Raw genomic sequence first — 15467 nt, 5'->3', positions numbered from 1 at the left:
GCATGAGCCACCGCGCCCGGCCGAGGGGTACCTTGTTTCTCCTGCCATGCATCAAAAACATCATTTTTTCTTTCTTTCTTTTTTGAGACAGAGTCTTGCTCTTGTCACCCAGACTGGAGTGCAATGGCACGATCTTGGCTCACTGCAATCTTCACCTCCTGGGTTCAAGTGATTCTCCTGCCTCAGCCTCCCAAGTAGTGGGGAATACAGGTGCCCACCACCATGCTCAGCTAATTTTTGTTTTTTGGGTTTTGTTTTGTTTTTTTTTTTTGAGATGGTGTCTCACCCAGGCTGGAGTGCAGCGGCACAATCTCAGCTAACTGCAACCTCCGCCTCCTGGGTTCAAGCGATTCTCCTGCCTCAGCCTCCTGAGTAGCTGGGACTATAGGCACACGCCACCATGCCCGGCTAATTTTTTTTTGTATTTTTAGTAGAGACGGGGCTTCACCGTGTTAGCCAGGATGGTCTCGATCTCCTGACCTTGTGATCTGCCTGCCTCGGCCTCCCAAAGTGCTGGGATTACAGGCATAATCCAACGCATTTGACCTAATTTTTAGTAAAGACGGGATTTCGCCATGTTGCCCAGGCTGGTCTTGAACTCCTGACCTCGTGATCTGCCCGCCTCGGCCTCCCAAAGTGCTGGATTCTGGCGTCAGAGGCGCGTTACATCTTCTATAACAGGTAGGAAGAACCCTTTGGGCTGCCTTGGGTTCTCTAGGCTATCAAGAAGTGGGGAATTTGGTCATATGCATATAGGAAAAAACAAATCTACTACTCTATTTCCCTTGGAGCCTGTATCGACAACCAGAGGCAGCCCAAAGGGTTCTTCCTACCTGTTATAGAAGATGTAACTCTCCTCTGAGGCCAGAATAACTCTGGAAACAGAGATGACCCAAATAGAACTGGGGAGCTTGATACCATTTCTTACCAATTTTAGCAGGAACAACTTAGCAATTAATAATGTCACCCTGGCCGGGTGCGGTGGCGCATGCCTGTAATCCCAGCACTTTGGGAGGCCGAGGTGGGCGGATCACGAGGCCAGGAGATCGAGACCATCCTGGCTAACACAGTGAAACCCCGTCTCTACTAAAACTACAAAAATTAGCCAGCTGTGGTGGCGGGGGCCTGTAGTCCCAGCTACTTGGGAGGCTGAGGCAGGAGAATGGCATGAACCCGGGAGGCGGAGCTTGCAGTGAGCCGAGATCGTGCCACTGCACTCCAGCCTGGGTGACAGAGCAAGACTCTGTCTCAAAAAAAATAAAAAATAATAGTGTCATCCCACTTACTGTAGGTATTACGAAAAGACAAAATTTTTTCTTTCTTTTTTAATTTTTTTTTGAGATGGAGTCTCACTCTGTCTCCCAGGCTGGAGTGCAGTGGCACGACCTCAGCTCACTGCAACCTCTGCCTCCTGGGTTCAAGTGATTCTCCTACCTGAGACTCCCGAGTACCTGGATTATAGGCATGCACCACCACACCCATCTAATTTTTGTATTTTTAGTAGAGACAGAGTTTCGCCATGTTGGCCAGGCTGGTCTTGAACTCCTGACCTCAGGTGATCTGCCCACCTTGGCTTCCCACAGTGCTGGTATTACAGGCGTGAGCCACCATGCCTGGCTGACAAAATTTTTTAAACTATTTCTTTATTTATTTTAGAGACAGTTTCACTATGTTGCCTAGGCTGGAGTGCAGCAGCTAATTCACAGGATCAATCATAGTGCACATCACCCTCAAACTCCTGGGCTCAAGCCTCCCACCTCAGCCTCTCAAGTGGCTGGGACTACAGGTACGCACCACCACGCTCAGCTTTCAAATTACTTTAAAATAAAAATAAAACCGAAACCTTAACAATAATTCCTCTCCAGCATATGGCTAGTCTCTGTTTTTTGAAAGGAAATGAAAGATTGAAATCCCTCAACATTTCTCACTCGGGGCAGCTAACTGGTTTCAGAGCTGGCTGGCCTGACTTCTCATAGAAGACTAAGGGAATGAAGTGCCTGCATGGCCTGGCTCTGGTGTACTGGCTGAGAACACAGCACCCATCTCTTTCTGCTGCCATTGGCTTTGTCCTCCGCCAATTGTCTGGATTCTGGCAGTCTCTTGTGCAGGGGCAAGGAGATGGTGTGCTCTTAAACTCTCACCTGTCCCAGCACCATAGCCCAGAATGTCATGGAAACTCAAGCGATAGTGAACTCTGAGATAAGCCCAAGGAAGATGCAAACTATCAGCACCATCAGGCGCTTCAGTCGCACCTTGTGGTGGCTGCGATGAAGGAGGAACATAAGCACTGAGGAAGTCCTCTGCTCACCTCGTTTCCTCTCATTTTACAAACTCTTGTGCAACATGCCACTCCTCCCTGCCCTTCATAGTTTCCAAGCCTTGTAAGAGCAAGTGGAGTGCTGGCCCACACTTTACATAGCTACTTGACAGACTCTTCATTGCTGGTAAATGACTGTCACAAATAGGTACTAGGGGTCATGCCAAAGCTTGCACATAAATGGAGCCTCACGGACACATCCAAGGGGAAAAAAGCACCAGGGGCCCTTGCAGAAAACCCCGGAGCTAGACAAAAAAAGACAGGTCTGCAGGTCCTCCCAGAGCACGGACTCACCCAAATTTCAGCCTTGAGCCTCCCATCTCCAAATGACAAGCTCCTGCTCAGCAACTGGCCTTCTGTGCTCCCCATTATCCACCAACAGCTGGGTGGGAAAAACCTACTCCCTTTATAACCTGTAACCTCATTGTGACCTCTGGTCCCAGAGTAGACAGGGCTCCCCAAGACTCCAGCCCTGTGCACTCCGCTATCATCACAAGGGCTGAGGACTGACATAGAGTCCCAACACATACCATACCTCACCCAAAGGAAGGCTCTATCATAGGCAGTGCACCTCCCGCCCCCGCCCCAAGCGACAAACTCGAAGGTCAGGATTGAAAAGCAAGCTGAGATGGAGAAACAGGCCCAGAGAGGGGCAGCGAGTGGCCCGAGGTCACACAGCGAGTTCAGAACGGGGCTTTACTAAAACCCCAGCCTCCGGATTCCCGAGTACCCCATTCCCACCCGCCTACCCTCGTCACGCCCGCCTGAGAAGAACATCACAGAACTTCTGCCCCAGTGTCCCCGCCTCCGGAGGGCCACCAGGACTTTGGTCTTCGCCCCGCGCCTCCACTAGCCAAACCGCAGACCCTGCCCACCCGAGGGCCGGGCCCACCGCCGCCCCCGGCCCAGCTCCCGAGCCCAGCTTCCCGACGCCCGCCAGACCTGCAGAGTCGCGCTCCCGGGAGCCGGCGGCGGCAGACATTTCCCTGTCTGCTTCCTCAAGCTCTTCATCCCGCCGCCTGCCCCGCGCGCTCCGCCCCCAGACGAACCCGCCCCATGTGCCCTCTCCATCAATCGAAAGCCTGTCTTTTCCATCGCTCCGCCCCAAAACAGAACGGAGCCCGCCCCCCTGTGGGCGGATCTCCTCCAATCCCCACCGCTCCTTCCGAGACGGATACCTGCCTCCGCCAATTGTCGCGTACCCTGGCCAGGTACCTGGAACCGAGTTACAACCGCGCGGCGTTGGCAGCTCCAGCTCCGGCTTTGCGCACCTGTACCGAGACAGCCACAGGAATTCAGGATCCCGGGTCGCAGAATCGAATCCTGTGCAGGAACAAAGAGGGCAGATTGAGCCACGGACTTGATGAGCCAGTTCTGCATGACTGTATTATCCCGAGAGACTTCAGCCCTCTATCTCTCGCGCACAGAAGAGTTCTGTGCGCACTAAGGTTCAACTGCAAGAATAATTATGAACAAGGCAGAGACCACCGCCATTCCTTGAACCTCACGGTAACTATGTGCCAAGGTCTGTGCTTCGTATAAATACTATCTTCCTACTCCTCGTAACACACCTTTTATGAGGGAGGAAACTATTATCCCAATTTTCTTTCTTTTTCTTCTTTTTCTTTCTTTCTTTCTTTTTTTTTTTTAGACGGAATCTCGCTCTGTCGCCCAGGCTGGAGTGCAGTGGAGCGATCTCGGCTCACTGCAACCTCTGCCTCCCGGATACAAGCGACTCTCCTGCCTCAGCCTCCTGAGTAGCTGGGGCTACAGGCACGTGCCACCATGTCCGGCTAATTTTTTGTATTTTTAGTAGAGACGGGGTTTCACCATATTAGCCAGGATGGTCTCCATCTCCTGACCTCATGATCCACCCGCCTCAGCCTCCCAAAGTGTTGGGATTACAGGCGTGAGCCACCACCCCCGGCCTATTATTCCAATTTTATATACAAGGCAACCAAGTTCAGAGAGGTTAAGTCTGAGGTCGCAGAGTGACTAGCAGAGTGGAGGATTCAAACAGATGCCAGAGGGTTGGGGGATTTCACCACCCATAACCTCCACCAGCAGTTGGCAGCCCACGCTAGAGAAACACACACTCTAAGTAAGCAGTGTGTTTACTATGAAATGTATCAAGACAAGTCCTCTGTTTCTCCCTTAATCAGACTGCCACTCTCCTTTCTAGAAATTCTTGAGTCACCTCTGTCTCTGACTCAAACCCTCTGACTCAAACTATCTGACTCTGAAACAATTGCTCTTAACCCTTCTGCTATCCTGCCTGCTCTGTTTGTAGAGCATCATGAACCTGACCGAACTGAATGGGATGTGCAAGGACATGATATATGAGAAGACTTGAGTTCCAGTCCTGACTATGGCACTGCCAGACGCAGCTTTTAAGTTATCTTCAGTATTTACATACTATTAACCCGTACTTGGCCTTGTCTGATCCTCACAAAACTCTTGGATTATTGGAGAAAGCAAGTTTATACTTCCATTGTATAAATTAAAAAGCCAAGGTCTGAAAAACTAAAATATAGTAGGACCAGGCTCATACTATAATCCCAGCACTTTGGGAGGCTGAGGTGGGAGGATCATGAGGTCACGAGATTGAGATCATCCTGGCTAACATGGTGAAACCTCGTCTCTACAAAAAATACAAAAAATTAGCTGGCCATGGTGGCTTGCACTTGTAGTCCCAGCTACTCAGGAGGCTGAGGCAGGAGAATCCCTCTAACCCGGGAAGTGGAGGTGAGCTGAGATCGCACCACAGCACTCCAACCTGGGTGAAACAGTGAGACTCTGTCTCAAGGAAAAAAAAAAAAAATACAAAAATTAGCCGGGTATGGTGGCGGGCACCTGTAATCCCAGCTATTCAGGAGGCTGACATAGGAGAATCATCTGAAACCAGGAGGTAGAGGTTGCAGTGAGCTAAGATTGTACCACCGCACCCCAGCCTGTGTGACAGAGCTAGAATCCGTCTCAAAAAAATAAAATAAAATAAAAAATAGATAAAATGTAGTGTTCACATTCACATCTAGGAAGTAACAGAGCTGGGATCTGCACTGAAATCTCTGAACTCCGAGGGCTTTGGCATCAAAACCTGAAGTTTCAAACCTGGTCCTATTCAATTTTATTTTTATTTTACTTATTTATTTATTTATTTATTTATTTATTTATTTAGAGACAAAGTATTCCTCTGCTGCCCAGGCTGGAGTGTAGTAACGTGATCTCCGTTTACTGCAACTTCTGCCTCCTGAGTTCAAACAATTCTTCTGCCTCAGACTCCTGAGTAGCTGAGATTACAGGCATGCGGCACCACGCCGGGCTAATTTTTGAATTTTTAGTAGAGACGGGGTTTCACCATGTTGATCAGTCTGGTCTCGAACTCCTGACCTCATGATCCGCCGACCTTGACTTCTCAAAGTGCTGGGATTACAGGTGTGAGCCACCACACCCAGCCCCTATCAATTGATGATTGATCTTGGGTAAGTTACTTGCCTCCTCTGTGTCAATTTAGTCGTCTGTAAAACAGGATATCTACTTCTTAGTATTGTTCAGAAGACTAAACGGAGAAATACAGTTGTTGTGCATTGTCTCGATATCTAGAAAAATGTCTGGCACACAGTAGGTGCTCAATTAATGTTAGCTAACTGTGATCTCTTGTTAGCCGAAGTTTCTCTAATAGTAGACTCTTAGCCAAGACACTTCTACTCCCTGGCCTTTTGTGCTGTACAACATTATCCATCAAGGACTGGGTGAAAAAAAACTAGTTCCTTTTGCCTTTAGTGCCTCTAGTAAAATGAAAGAGTTGGGCTGGTGGATATCTAAGAGTCTGTCAATATTGAGAGTCCCTTCTCATCCAGGTCCCTCCCTAAGGAAATCCCCATCATGACAAGCACTCAGAGAAGTTGGTTGGTACAGAGTTTCTCTGCTGGTTACCCCAGGTGTGGTGTGGACTTCAGAAGGATGAGCAGGTAAGAGGACTGCAAGACACACACCCAATCCTAAAAGAAAGAAGTCATCCTTGACTCCTCTCTTTCATTCTCATAGCTACCAACCTCTGTTCATGCAGTCAACAAATACTTATTAAGTGCCTGCTATATGCCAGGCACTGTTTTTTGTTTGTTTGGTTGGTTGGTTTTTGTTTTTTGTTGTTGTTGTTGTTGTTGTTTTTTTAAGATGGAGTCTCGCTCTGTCGCCCAGGCTGGAGTGCAGTGGCACGATCCTGGCTCACTGCAACCTCTGCCTCCCGGGTTCAAGCGATTCTCCTGCCTCAGCCTCCCGAGTAGCTGGGACTACAAGCACGTGCCACCATGCCTGGCTAATCTTTTTTTTTTTTTTTTTTTTAGTAGAGACGGGGTTTCACCATATTGGTCAGGCTGGTCTTGAATTTCTGACCTTGTGATCTGCCCGCCTTGGCCTCCCAAAGTGTTGGGATTACAGGTGTCAGCCACCATGCAGGCCGGCACTGTTCTTATATCTGCGGATGAAGTTGTGAAAGTAACCCAAACTCACTGCCCCCATGGTGCCTTCATTCTCATCAGTTTGACCTCTGTATCTTGCAAGTCCACCTCTCCTTCCCCATTCCCATCGCCAGGGCTCTCCCAAGTCCCAGTCTCATTTTCCATTCCTTAGCCATTCCAATACATTCCTATCTCCCTGCTCTGGCCTCTCTTTTTCTATCCTGTTGCCAGAGGAACTTTTCTAACTTGCAAATCTTGCCTTATCACTCTCCAGCTTAAAATTCCTTAATGGCTCTTTGCTGGGTAGCTAAGACCCTTTATGAGATGCTCTCTGCTGACCTCTCCTGGCTCAGCTCTCTCCACAAAAATTCACCTCCTACATGAAGCCTTCCTGAGCTGTTTACAGGCAAGAGGGTCCCATGAGTTAAAGAAGCACTAGAGCAAAACACGCAAGAGCTTAGGTTCTGGAGTAGAACTTTTTTTTTTTTTTTTAAAGAGGGGTAGGGAGACGGAGTCTTGTTTTGTCACCCAGGCTGGCAATCAGTGGTGCGATCTCAGCTCACTGCAACCTCCACCTCTTGGGTTCAAGCAATTATCTTGCCTCAGTTTCCTGAGTAGCTGGGACTACAGGTGTGGGCCACCACGCCCAGTTAATTTTGTGTTTTCAGTAGAGACAGGGTTTCACTATATGTTGGCCAGTCTGGTCTCAAACCCGTGACCTCAAGTGATCCACCCATCTAAACCTCCCAAAATGCTGGGATTACAGGCATGAGCCACCGTGCCTGGCCTGGAGTAGAACTATATAATCCTGCCTAATCCTGGCTCTATCATTTACCAGCTAGGTACTCAGGCAACGCTCTTATCCTCTCTGAGCCTCAGTTTCCTCATCTATGAAACAGACACATAGATAATACTTCCCTTGTAAGATCGTGGTAAAGAGTATATGAGGCCAGGCTGGGCACAGTGGCTCACACCTGTGTTTCCAGCACTTTGGGAGGCCAAGGCAGGCGGATCACAAGGTCAGGAGTTTGAGACCGGCCTGACCAATATGGTGAAACCCCGTCTCTACTAAAAATACAAAAATTAGCCAGGCATGGTGGCATGTGCCTGTAATCCCAGCTACTCAGAAGGCTGAGGCAGCACAGTCACTTGAACCCAAGAGGCAGAGATTGCAGTGAGCCAAGATGGTGCCACTGCACTCTAGCCTGGGCAACAAAGCAAGACTCTGTCTCAAAAAAAAAAAAAAAAAGTAAATGAGAGGCTGGGCGAGGTGGCTCACGCCTGTAATCCCAGCACTTTTGGAAGCTGAGATGGGCAGGTTACCTGAGGTCAGGAGTTCGAGACCAGCCTGGCCAAAGTGGTGAAACCCCGTCTCTACTAAAAATATAAAACTTGGCCAGGCACAGTGGCTCACGCCTATAATCCCAGCAGTTTGGGAGGCCAAAGTGGGCGGATCACCTGAGATCAAAAGTTCGAGGCCAAGCTGGCCAACATGGTAAAACCTGTCTCTATCAAAAAATACAAAAATTAGGCCGGGCGCGGTGGCTCAAGCCTGTAATCCCAGCACTTTGGGAGGCCGAGACGGGCGGATCACGAGGTCAGGAGATCGAGACCATCCTGGCTAACACGGTGAAACCCCGTCTCTACTAAAAACTACAAAAAACTAGCCGGGCGAGGTGGCGGGCGCCTGTAGTCCCAGCTACTCCGGAGGCTGAGGCAGGAGAATGGCGGTAACCCAGGAGGCAGAGCTTGCAGTGAGCTGAGATCTGGCCACTGCACTCCAGCCTGGGCGACAGAGCGAGACTCCGTCTCAAAAAAAAAAACAAAAAAAAACAAAAATTAGCCAGGCATGGTGGCATGCGCCTGTAGTCCCAGCTACTTGGGAGGCTGAGGCAGAAGAATCGCTTGAACCCAGGAGGTATAATTTGCAGTGAGCTGAGATTGTGCCACTGCACTCCAGCCTGGGCGACAGAGCCAGACTTCGTCTCGAAAAATAAAATAAAAATTAAAAAATTAGCCAGGCATAGTGGCAGGTGCCTGTAATCCTAGCTACTTGGGAGGCTGAAGCAAGAGAATCACTTGAACCCTGGAGGCAGGGGTTGCAGTGAGCTGAGACCACGCCATTGCACTTCAGCCCAGATGGGCAATAAGAGCAAAACGCGGTCTCAAAAAAAAAAAAAAAAAGGCCGGGCGCGGTGGCTCAAGCCTGTAATCCCAGCACTTTGGGAGGCCGAGACGGGCGGATCACGAGGTCAGGAGATTGAGACCATCCTGGCTAACATGGTGAAACCCCGTCTCTACTAAAAACTACAAAAAAAAACTAGCCGGGCGAGGTGGCAGCACCTGTAGTCCCAGCTATCCGGGAGGCTGAGGCAGGAGAATGGTGTAAACCCGGGAGGCGGAGCTTGCAGTGAGCTGAGATCCGGCCACAGCACTCCAGCCTGGGTGACAGAGCGAGACTCCGTCTCAAAAAAAAAAAAAAGCCGGATACAGTGGCTCATGCCTGTAATCCTGTAATCCCAGCACTTTGGGAGGCTGAGGTGGTAAAGAGTAAATGAGGCCAGGCTGGGCACGGTGGCTCACACCTGTGTTTCCAGCACTTCGGGAGGCCGAGGCAGGTGGATCAAAAGGTCAGGAGTTCAAGACCGGCCTGACCAATATGGGGAAACCCCATCTCTACTAAAAATACAAAAATTAGCTGGGCGTGGTGGCACGCGCCTGTACCAGCTACTTGGGAGGCTGAGGCAGGAGAATTACTTGAACCCGGGAGGTGGAGGTTGCAGTGAGCCGAGATCGCGCCATTGCACTGTAGCCTGGGCAACAGGGCGAGACTCCGTCTCAAAAATAAATAATTAATTAATTAAATTTTAATTTTTTTTTAAAAAGGAGTAAATGAGATAATGTGTGAAAAGTTCTTGGAATAGTGCCTAACACATGCCAAATCAACAATGAATGTGAGCTATGAGTCTTCTTGTAGAGGGGGAAAACATTTTCTGAGTTCTTGCTATGTGGTAGGCACTTTTACATGTGTTATCTCATTTAATTCTCACAACCCCATGTATAAGGTATTCATTACATACAGAAGCCTATAGAAACTAAAGTTCAGAGAGGTGAAGTAGCTTGCCCAAAGTTGCACAGCTAGGAACTGGCAGAGATGGGTTTCAAACTCAAGGGGCTGTATAGCTTCAAAGCCCAGGCTCTTTGGTGTTATTTGTATTATTATACCTCCTACAACTACTATTAATAATCATAAAATATGTTATCCTTATTATTTTAAGGTTTAGAGATAAATTTCCCACTGCTTAATAAATTTTAAACCTCTTGGCTGGGCGCCGTGGCTCATGCCTGCAACCCCAGCACTTTGGGAGGCCAAAGTGGGTGGATCACCTTAGGCCGGGAGTTCGAGACCAGCCTGACCAATGTGGTGAAACCCCATCTCTACTAAAAATACAAAAAATTAGGCTGGGCGTGGTGGCTCATGCCTGCAGTCCCAGCACTTTGGGATGCGGACACGGGTGGATCACCTGAGGTCAGGAGTTCAAGACCATCCTGGCCAACGTGGTGAAACCCTGTCTCTACCAAAAATCCAAAAATTAGCTGGGCGTGGTTGCGGGCGCCAGTAATCCCAGCTACTCAGGAGGCTGACACAGGAGAATCGCTTGGACCCAGGCGGCGGAGGTTGCAGTGAGCCAAGGTCGCACCACTGCACTCTAGCCTGGGCGACAAGAACGAAACTCCATCTCAAAAAAAAAAATTAGCTAATTACAGGCATTGTGGCGGGCGCCTGTAATCGCAGCTACTCAGGAGGCTGATGCAGGAGAATTGCTTGAACTGGGGAGGTGGAGGTTGTAGTGAGCCCAGATTGCACGACTGCACTCCAGCCTGTGCAACAAGAGCAAAACTCTGTCTCAAAAAAATCAAATAAATAAATCTCTTAATCAGGCATTCAAGGCTCTATAATCATGTTTCTACTTCCTTTTCTTATTTTATTTTTTAGAGACAGGGGTCTCACTCTGTCGCCCATGCTGCAGTGCAGTGGAGCAATCATAGCTCAATGTAGCCTTGAACTCCTGGGCTCCTGTGATCCTCCCGCCTTAGCCTCCCAAGTAGTTGGGATTACAAGCAAGCTACCAAGCCTAGCTGCTTCTTCTGCTTCCTTTTCCCTTATCCCCTAGTTTGAATCCAAGGGCAGTCCACTTCCTGGCACAGCAAGCAAAAAAAGTGAAGTCCCTGGAGGCTCAGGCTCCACAGCAAGACCACAGAGAAGACCAGCCCTCTCCCACTGCCACAAAGACAAGAGATAGCCTGAAAGAAGACAGCTAAAAGTGTTGGATAAACACTTAAGCCCCAGCACCTGTTGGCTTGAATTTGCATGTTCTCTGACTAATCTTCTGCTATGTACACAAACTCTCCTTTACCTGCTGGGCTAACTTCCCATTCTAAACAAATTTTGTCCTAGAGGTCACTAACCTTTCACTGCTAGCCCAAAGCTAGACCATTTTCTCAGCTGCAGTGAGTGACAGCAGGGTTCAGGGGCAGGAAAGCCAATATGACAGATGGTTCTAGCTGAGAGTTCTAGCTGTAGGTAGCAGACAGAGGGAAGCTGGGCTGCTGGAAGCTGCTTAGCCTACCAACTTGTAAGAGATTCTGCATCACAGTCACAACCTACCCTGTGCAACCCTGCCCAGAGCCAGAAGGGCAAAGGGGCCCTGCTCTGGTTAACACTCAACTCCAGAAACTGTAAACACAAAAGCAAACACCATGGTTGGCTGGCAGCCTGGGGGCACTGTGGCTTTACACCAGCAGCTTTGAAAGGACACAGAAACCATGGGGTATGAGTCTAAAGCGTGGAAAGTCAACTGGAGTGGGTGGGTGAATACCCAGCACCCACCCACGCCCAGGGAGCCTGGGGTCTTACCTACCTGGACAGGCTCTGGCAACTTCGTGGAGGAACATCCTGGTTTGTGAACCAAAAGGTAGCTGAAATACGAGGCTAAGCTCTGCTGTGTCCAGCTGGACGGTCACATCTGAGCCTGCACAAAGGAGGCAGGAAATGAACCCTTGGCTGCCAGGAGCTAAGTGTTTGATGCAGCCTAAGGCTAGAGTCCTCAGAATGGAGAATCAGCAACCTGGACTCCCAAAGCCCCTTCAGCCCTTAAGCAACTTACTTGGGACTGCTGCTGGCACAAGGAAACTCTCTGTATCCTGAGTTCCAAATTAACATCATCCCCTCTTTATAGAGGAGGCAGATGAAGGCTCTGAAAAGTCAATAAGCCTCAACCGCAGTACTAGATGGAGCTGGGAGAGAACAGGTTCTCTGGATATGTAGTCTGTACCCCTCCTGATGAAATGAAAAGCACATAGAGGCAGAGAAGAGGGGATGTCCATGGGCCAGTCTACCTGACTGTGCCAGGTAGTGTAATAGGCACAGGGAATACCATGGTGAAGAGAATACGTGTGGGTCCATCTCAGGGAGCTAGACTGTAGAAGGCTTCCCTATTCATAGCATATACACAATACCGGGCACATGGTGAGCACTCAAAACATCTGCTGAACTAACAGACAAACATAAGTAACCTAGCAGAGCAATTAAGAGTGTGGGCTCGGGCCAGGTGCGGTGGCTCTCACCTATAATCCCAGCACTTTGGGAGGCAGAGGTGGGTGGATCACAAGGTCAGGAGTTCGAGACTAGCCTAGCCAATGTGGTGAAATCCCGTCTCTACTAAAAACACAAAAGTTAGCCGGGTGTGGTGACGGGCACCTGTAGTCCCAGCTACTCGGGAGGCTGAGGCAGGAAAATGGCATGAACCCAGGAGGCGGAGCTTGCAGTGAGCCGAGATCACGCCACTGCACTCCAGCCTATGCAACAGAGACTGTCTCAAAAAAAAAAAAAAGAGAGAGAAAAGCCTGATTTGGTGTATGTAAAACTTCTAGCATAATGCTGGCATGGGATAATCATTGACTCATTATTTGCTTCTATTATTATTGTTGTTTATAGTAAAGAAGACAGACATTAAATATGTCAATATAAAGAATTACATCACTGATTGAGAGAGGCTGGCAAAAGAAAAAGGCAAGCCAGGCATGGTGGCTCATGCCTATAATCCCAGCACTTTGGGAGGCTGAGGCAGGTGGATCACCTGAGGTCAGGAGTTCAAGACCAGACTGGCGAACATGGCAAAACCCCGCCTCTACAGAAAATACAAAAATTAACTGGGCATGATGGTGGCGCCTATAATCCCAGCTACTTGGGAGGCAGAGGCAGGAGAAAGAGAGAGAGAGAGAAGGAGAAAGGGAGGGAGAGAGAGAGAAAGAAAGAGAGGGAGAAAGAGAGAGAAAGAAGAGAAGAGAGGAGAAGAGAAGAGAGGAGAAAAGAGGCACATGTATCCAGTGGGATACAAAACAATTTCAGGGTTTTTTGTTTTTGTTTTTGAGATGGAGTTTCGCTCTTGTTGCCCAGGCTGGAGTGCAATGCTGGGATCTCGGCTCACCACAACCTCCGCCTCCCAGGTTCAAGCAATTCTCCTCCCTCAGCCTCCCAAGTAGCTGGGATTACAGGCATGTGCCACCACGCCTGGCTAATTTTTTCTATTTTTAGTAGAGACAGGGTTTCTGCATGTTGGTCAGGCTGGTCTTGAACACCCGACCTCAGGTGATCCACCCTCCTTGGCCTCCCAAAGTGCTGGGATTACAGGCGTGAGCCACCGCCCTGGCCTAATTTCAGGGGTTTAACAAAGGCTGCCTGGGAAGAGAAATGCATGAATGGAAGCCCTGAAGGCTGAGTAGGAGTTGACCAGGTGAAGAGATGTGAGGCTTGTAGGAGGAGGGGACAGCGTGTGCAGGGGCTCCGGGGTGAGAACGTGTGATATCGGCGGGGGGACGGAAACAGCAGCAAGGAGGAGAGTGATGAGAGATGAGCCCACGGAGATGGGTAGTGCCAGATCCTACAGGGTCTTACTTCCTGCAATAAGTTTACCAGGGGGTGCTCTTACTTTACATCATTCTCTCTCTGAAGATCAGGTACCCTCTGCCCCAAGTGAGACCCAGACCAAGAGGACCACTCACCAAGGATGTAGAGTTCACCATCTGGGGACACTGTGGGGAGGGAAATGAGAATGCCCTTAGCAATTGAGCTTGCTCCCCCTTGCCCCCCCATCAAGGACAAAGATGACCTGAGGGGCCCATAGGAGAGGATTCATACCACCCAGCCTCCTGTGGCACCTTCTTCCAGCGTAAAATCCCGCGAGACTGGCACTATCTGGTCCAGAGAGACATCGTCCCCAGTAATGGCCATCCTCCGGTGCGTATAGAGGAAGAGACTAAGGGCAGGAAGCAGAGGTGAGGATGGGGGCCCGCTGGCTGTCCCTCAGCCCTATCTTGGAGGCCTCGGGGTGCTCACACTCCCTCCTTAGTCCCTGACACTGTGCTGGTGGTGCCCTGGCTAGGCACACTCCTCATGCCATCTCTGTCTATGGTGCTCATCAGAGAATGCAGCTACATGGATGAGGTCATCAAACCAGAACTTTTCTCATCTGCAGGAGCCCCTGATTGTTAGTAAAACACAAACCATGTTTGATCTAACCATGGTGCATTTTCGCACTGTGTGTGACAGGAACAGTGCAACCTTAGCTACCCACTTCTCTCCCTGAACCTGTTTCCCATCTATAAAATTGGGGTGATGGATCAGAAAATGTCTAAGGCCCCTCCCTCCCAGCTCCTAGACCCTGAGTCACTTACCAGCTATGAGACCTTTGACAGCTATTACTCTCTCTCTGCTTCTGTGTGGTATGTGGGTGTTACTAGACAACATTTATCGAGCACTTTCCTTTTTTTTTTCTTTTTTCTTTATTTTTTTTTTTTAATTATTTGAAATAGAGATAGGGGTCTCACTATATTACCCAGGCTGGTCTTGAACTCCTGAGCTCAAGCAATCCTCCCAGCTCAGACTCCCAAAGTGTTGGGATTACAGGCATGAGCCACTGCACCCAGCCTTATTGAGCACTTTCTGTGCACTCCATGGTGTTTGTTTTTTTCTTTTCTTTTTTTTTTTTTTTATAGAGACAGGGTCTTGCTGTGTTGCCCAGGCTATAGTGCAATAATAGTTCACTGTAATCTCAAACTCCTCAACTCATGTGATCCTCCCATCTAAGTCTCCTGAGTAGCTGAGACTACAGGCATGCACCACCACGCCCAGCTAATTTTCTTATTTTTTGTAGAGATGGAGCCGGGGGACCGGAGAGGGAGGTCTCACTTTGTTGTCCAAGCTGGTCTTGAACTCCTAGCCTCAAGCAATTTTCCTTCCTCAGCCTCCCAAAGTGTTGGGATTACAAGCATGAGCCACTGCACCTGGCCTAACTCACTTTACTCTCTAATCTGGACATATCGAGGAGTAAAACAACTTGCTCAAGATCATGTGGTTCCACCAGGTGCAGTGTCTCATGCCTAAAATTCCAACACTTTGGGAGGCTGAGGCGGGAGAATGACTTGAGGCCAGGAGTTCCAGCGAGCAGCTATGAGTGCACCACTGCACTCCAGCCTGGGTGACAGAAAGAGACCCTGTCTCTAAAAAAAAAGATCATGTGAGGCTGGGTGCACTGCACTTTGGGAGGCCAAGGCAGGTGGATAACTTGAGGTCAGGACTTCCAGACTAGCCTGGCCAAAGTGGTGAAACCCCATCTCTACTAAAAATA

The 15467-nt window shown here is 49.3% G+C and overlaps 1 protein-coding gene across 1 annotated transcript in view; it reads right to left on the bottom strand.

Annotated features, from left to right (window-relative positions):
• INPP5B (inositol polyphosphate-5-phosphatase B) overlaps positions 1-15467 on the bottom strand; it is an 86157-nt gene that overhangs the window by 68189 nt on the left and 2501 nt on the right. The window contains 6 exon segments of the mRNA XM_026455704.2: positions 3260-3373; positions 3376-3445; positions 3447-3640; positions 11700-11810; positions 13843-13872; positions 13999-14096. Coding sequence (XP_026311489.1) covers positions 3260-3373; positions 3376-3445; positions 3447-3640; positions 11700-11810; positions 13843-13872; positions 13999-14096 — 617 coding nt within the window.

The sequence above is a fragment of the Piliocolobus tephrosceles genome, chromosome 1 (assembly GCF_002776525.5).
Source record: "Piliocolobus tephrosceles isolate RC106 chromosome 1, ASM277652v3, whole genome shotgun sequence".
Taxonomy (NCBI): Eukaryota; Metazoa; Chordata; class Mammalia; order Primates; family Cercopithecidae; genus Piliocolobus; species Piliocolobus tephrosceles.
This window is presented reverse-complemented; position numbering and strand designations above follow the sequence as displayed.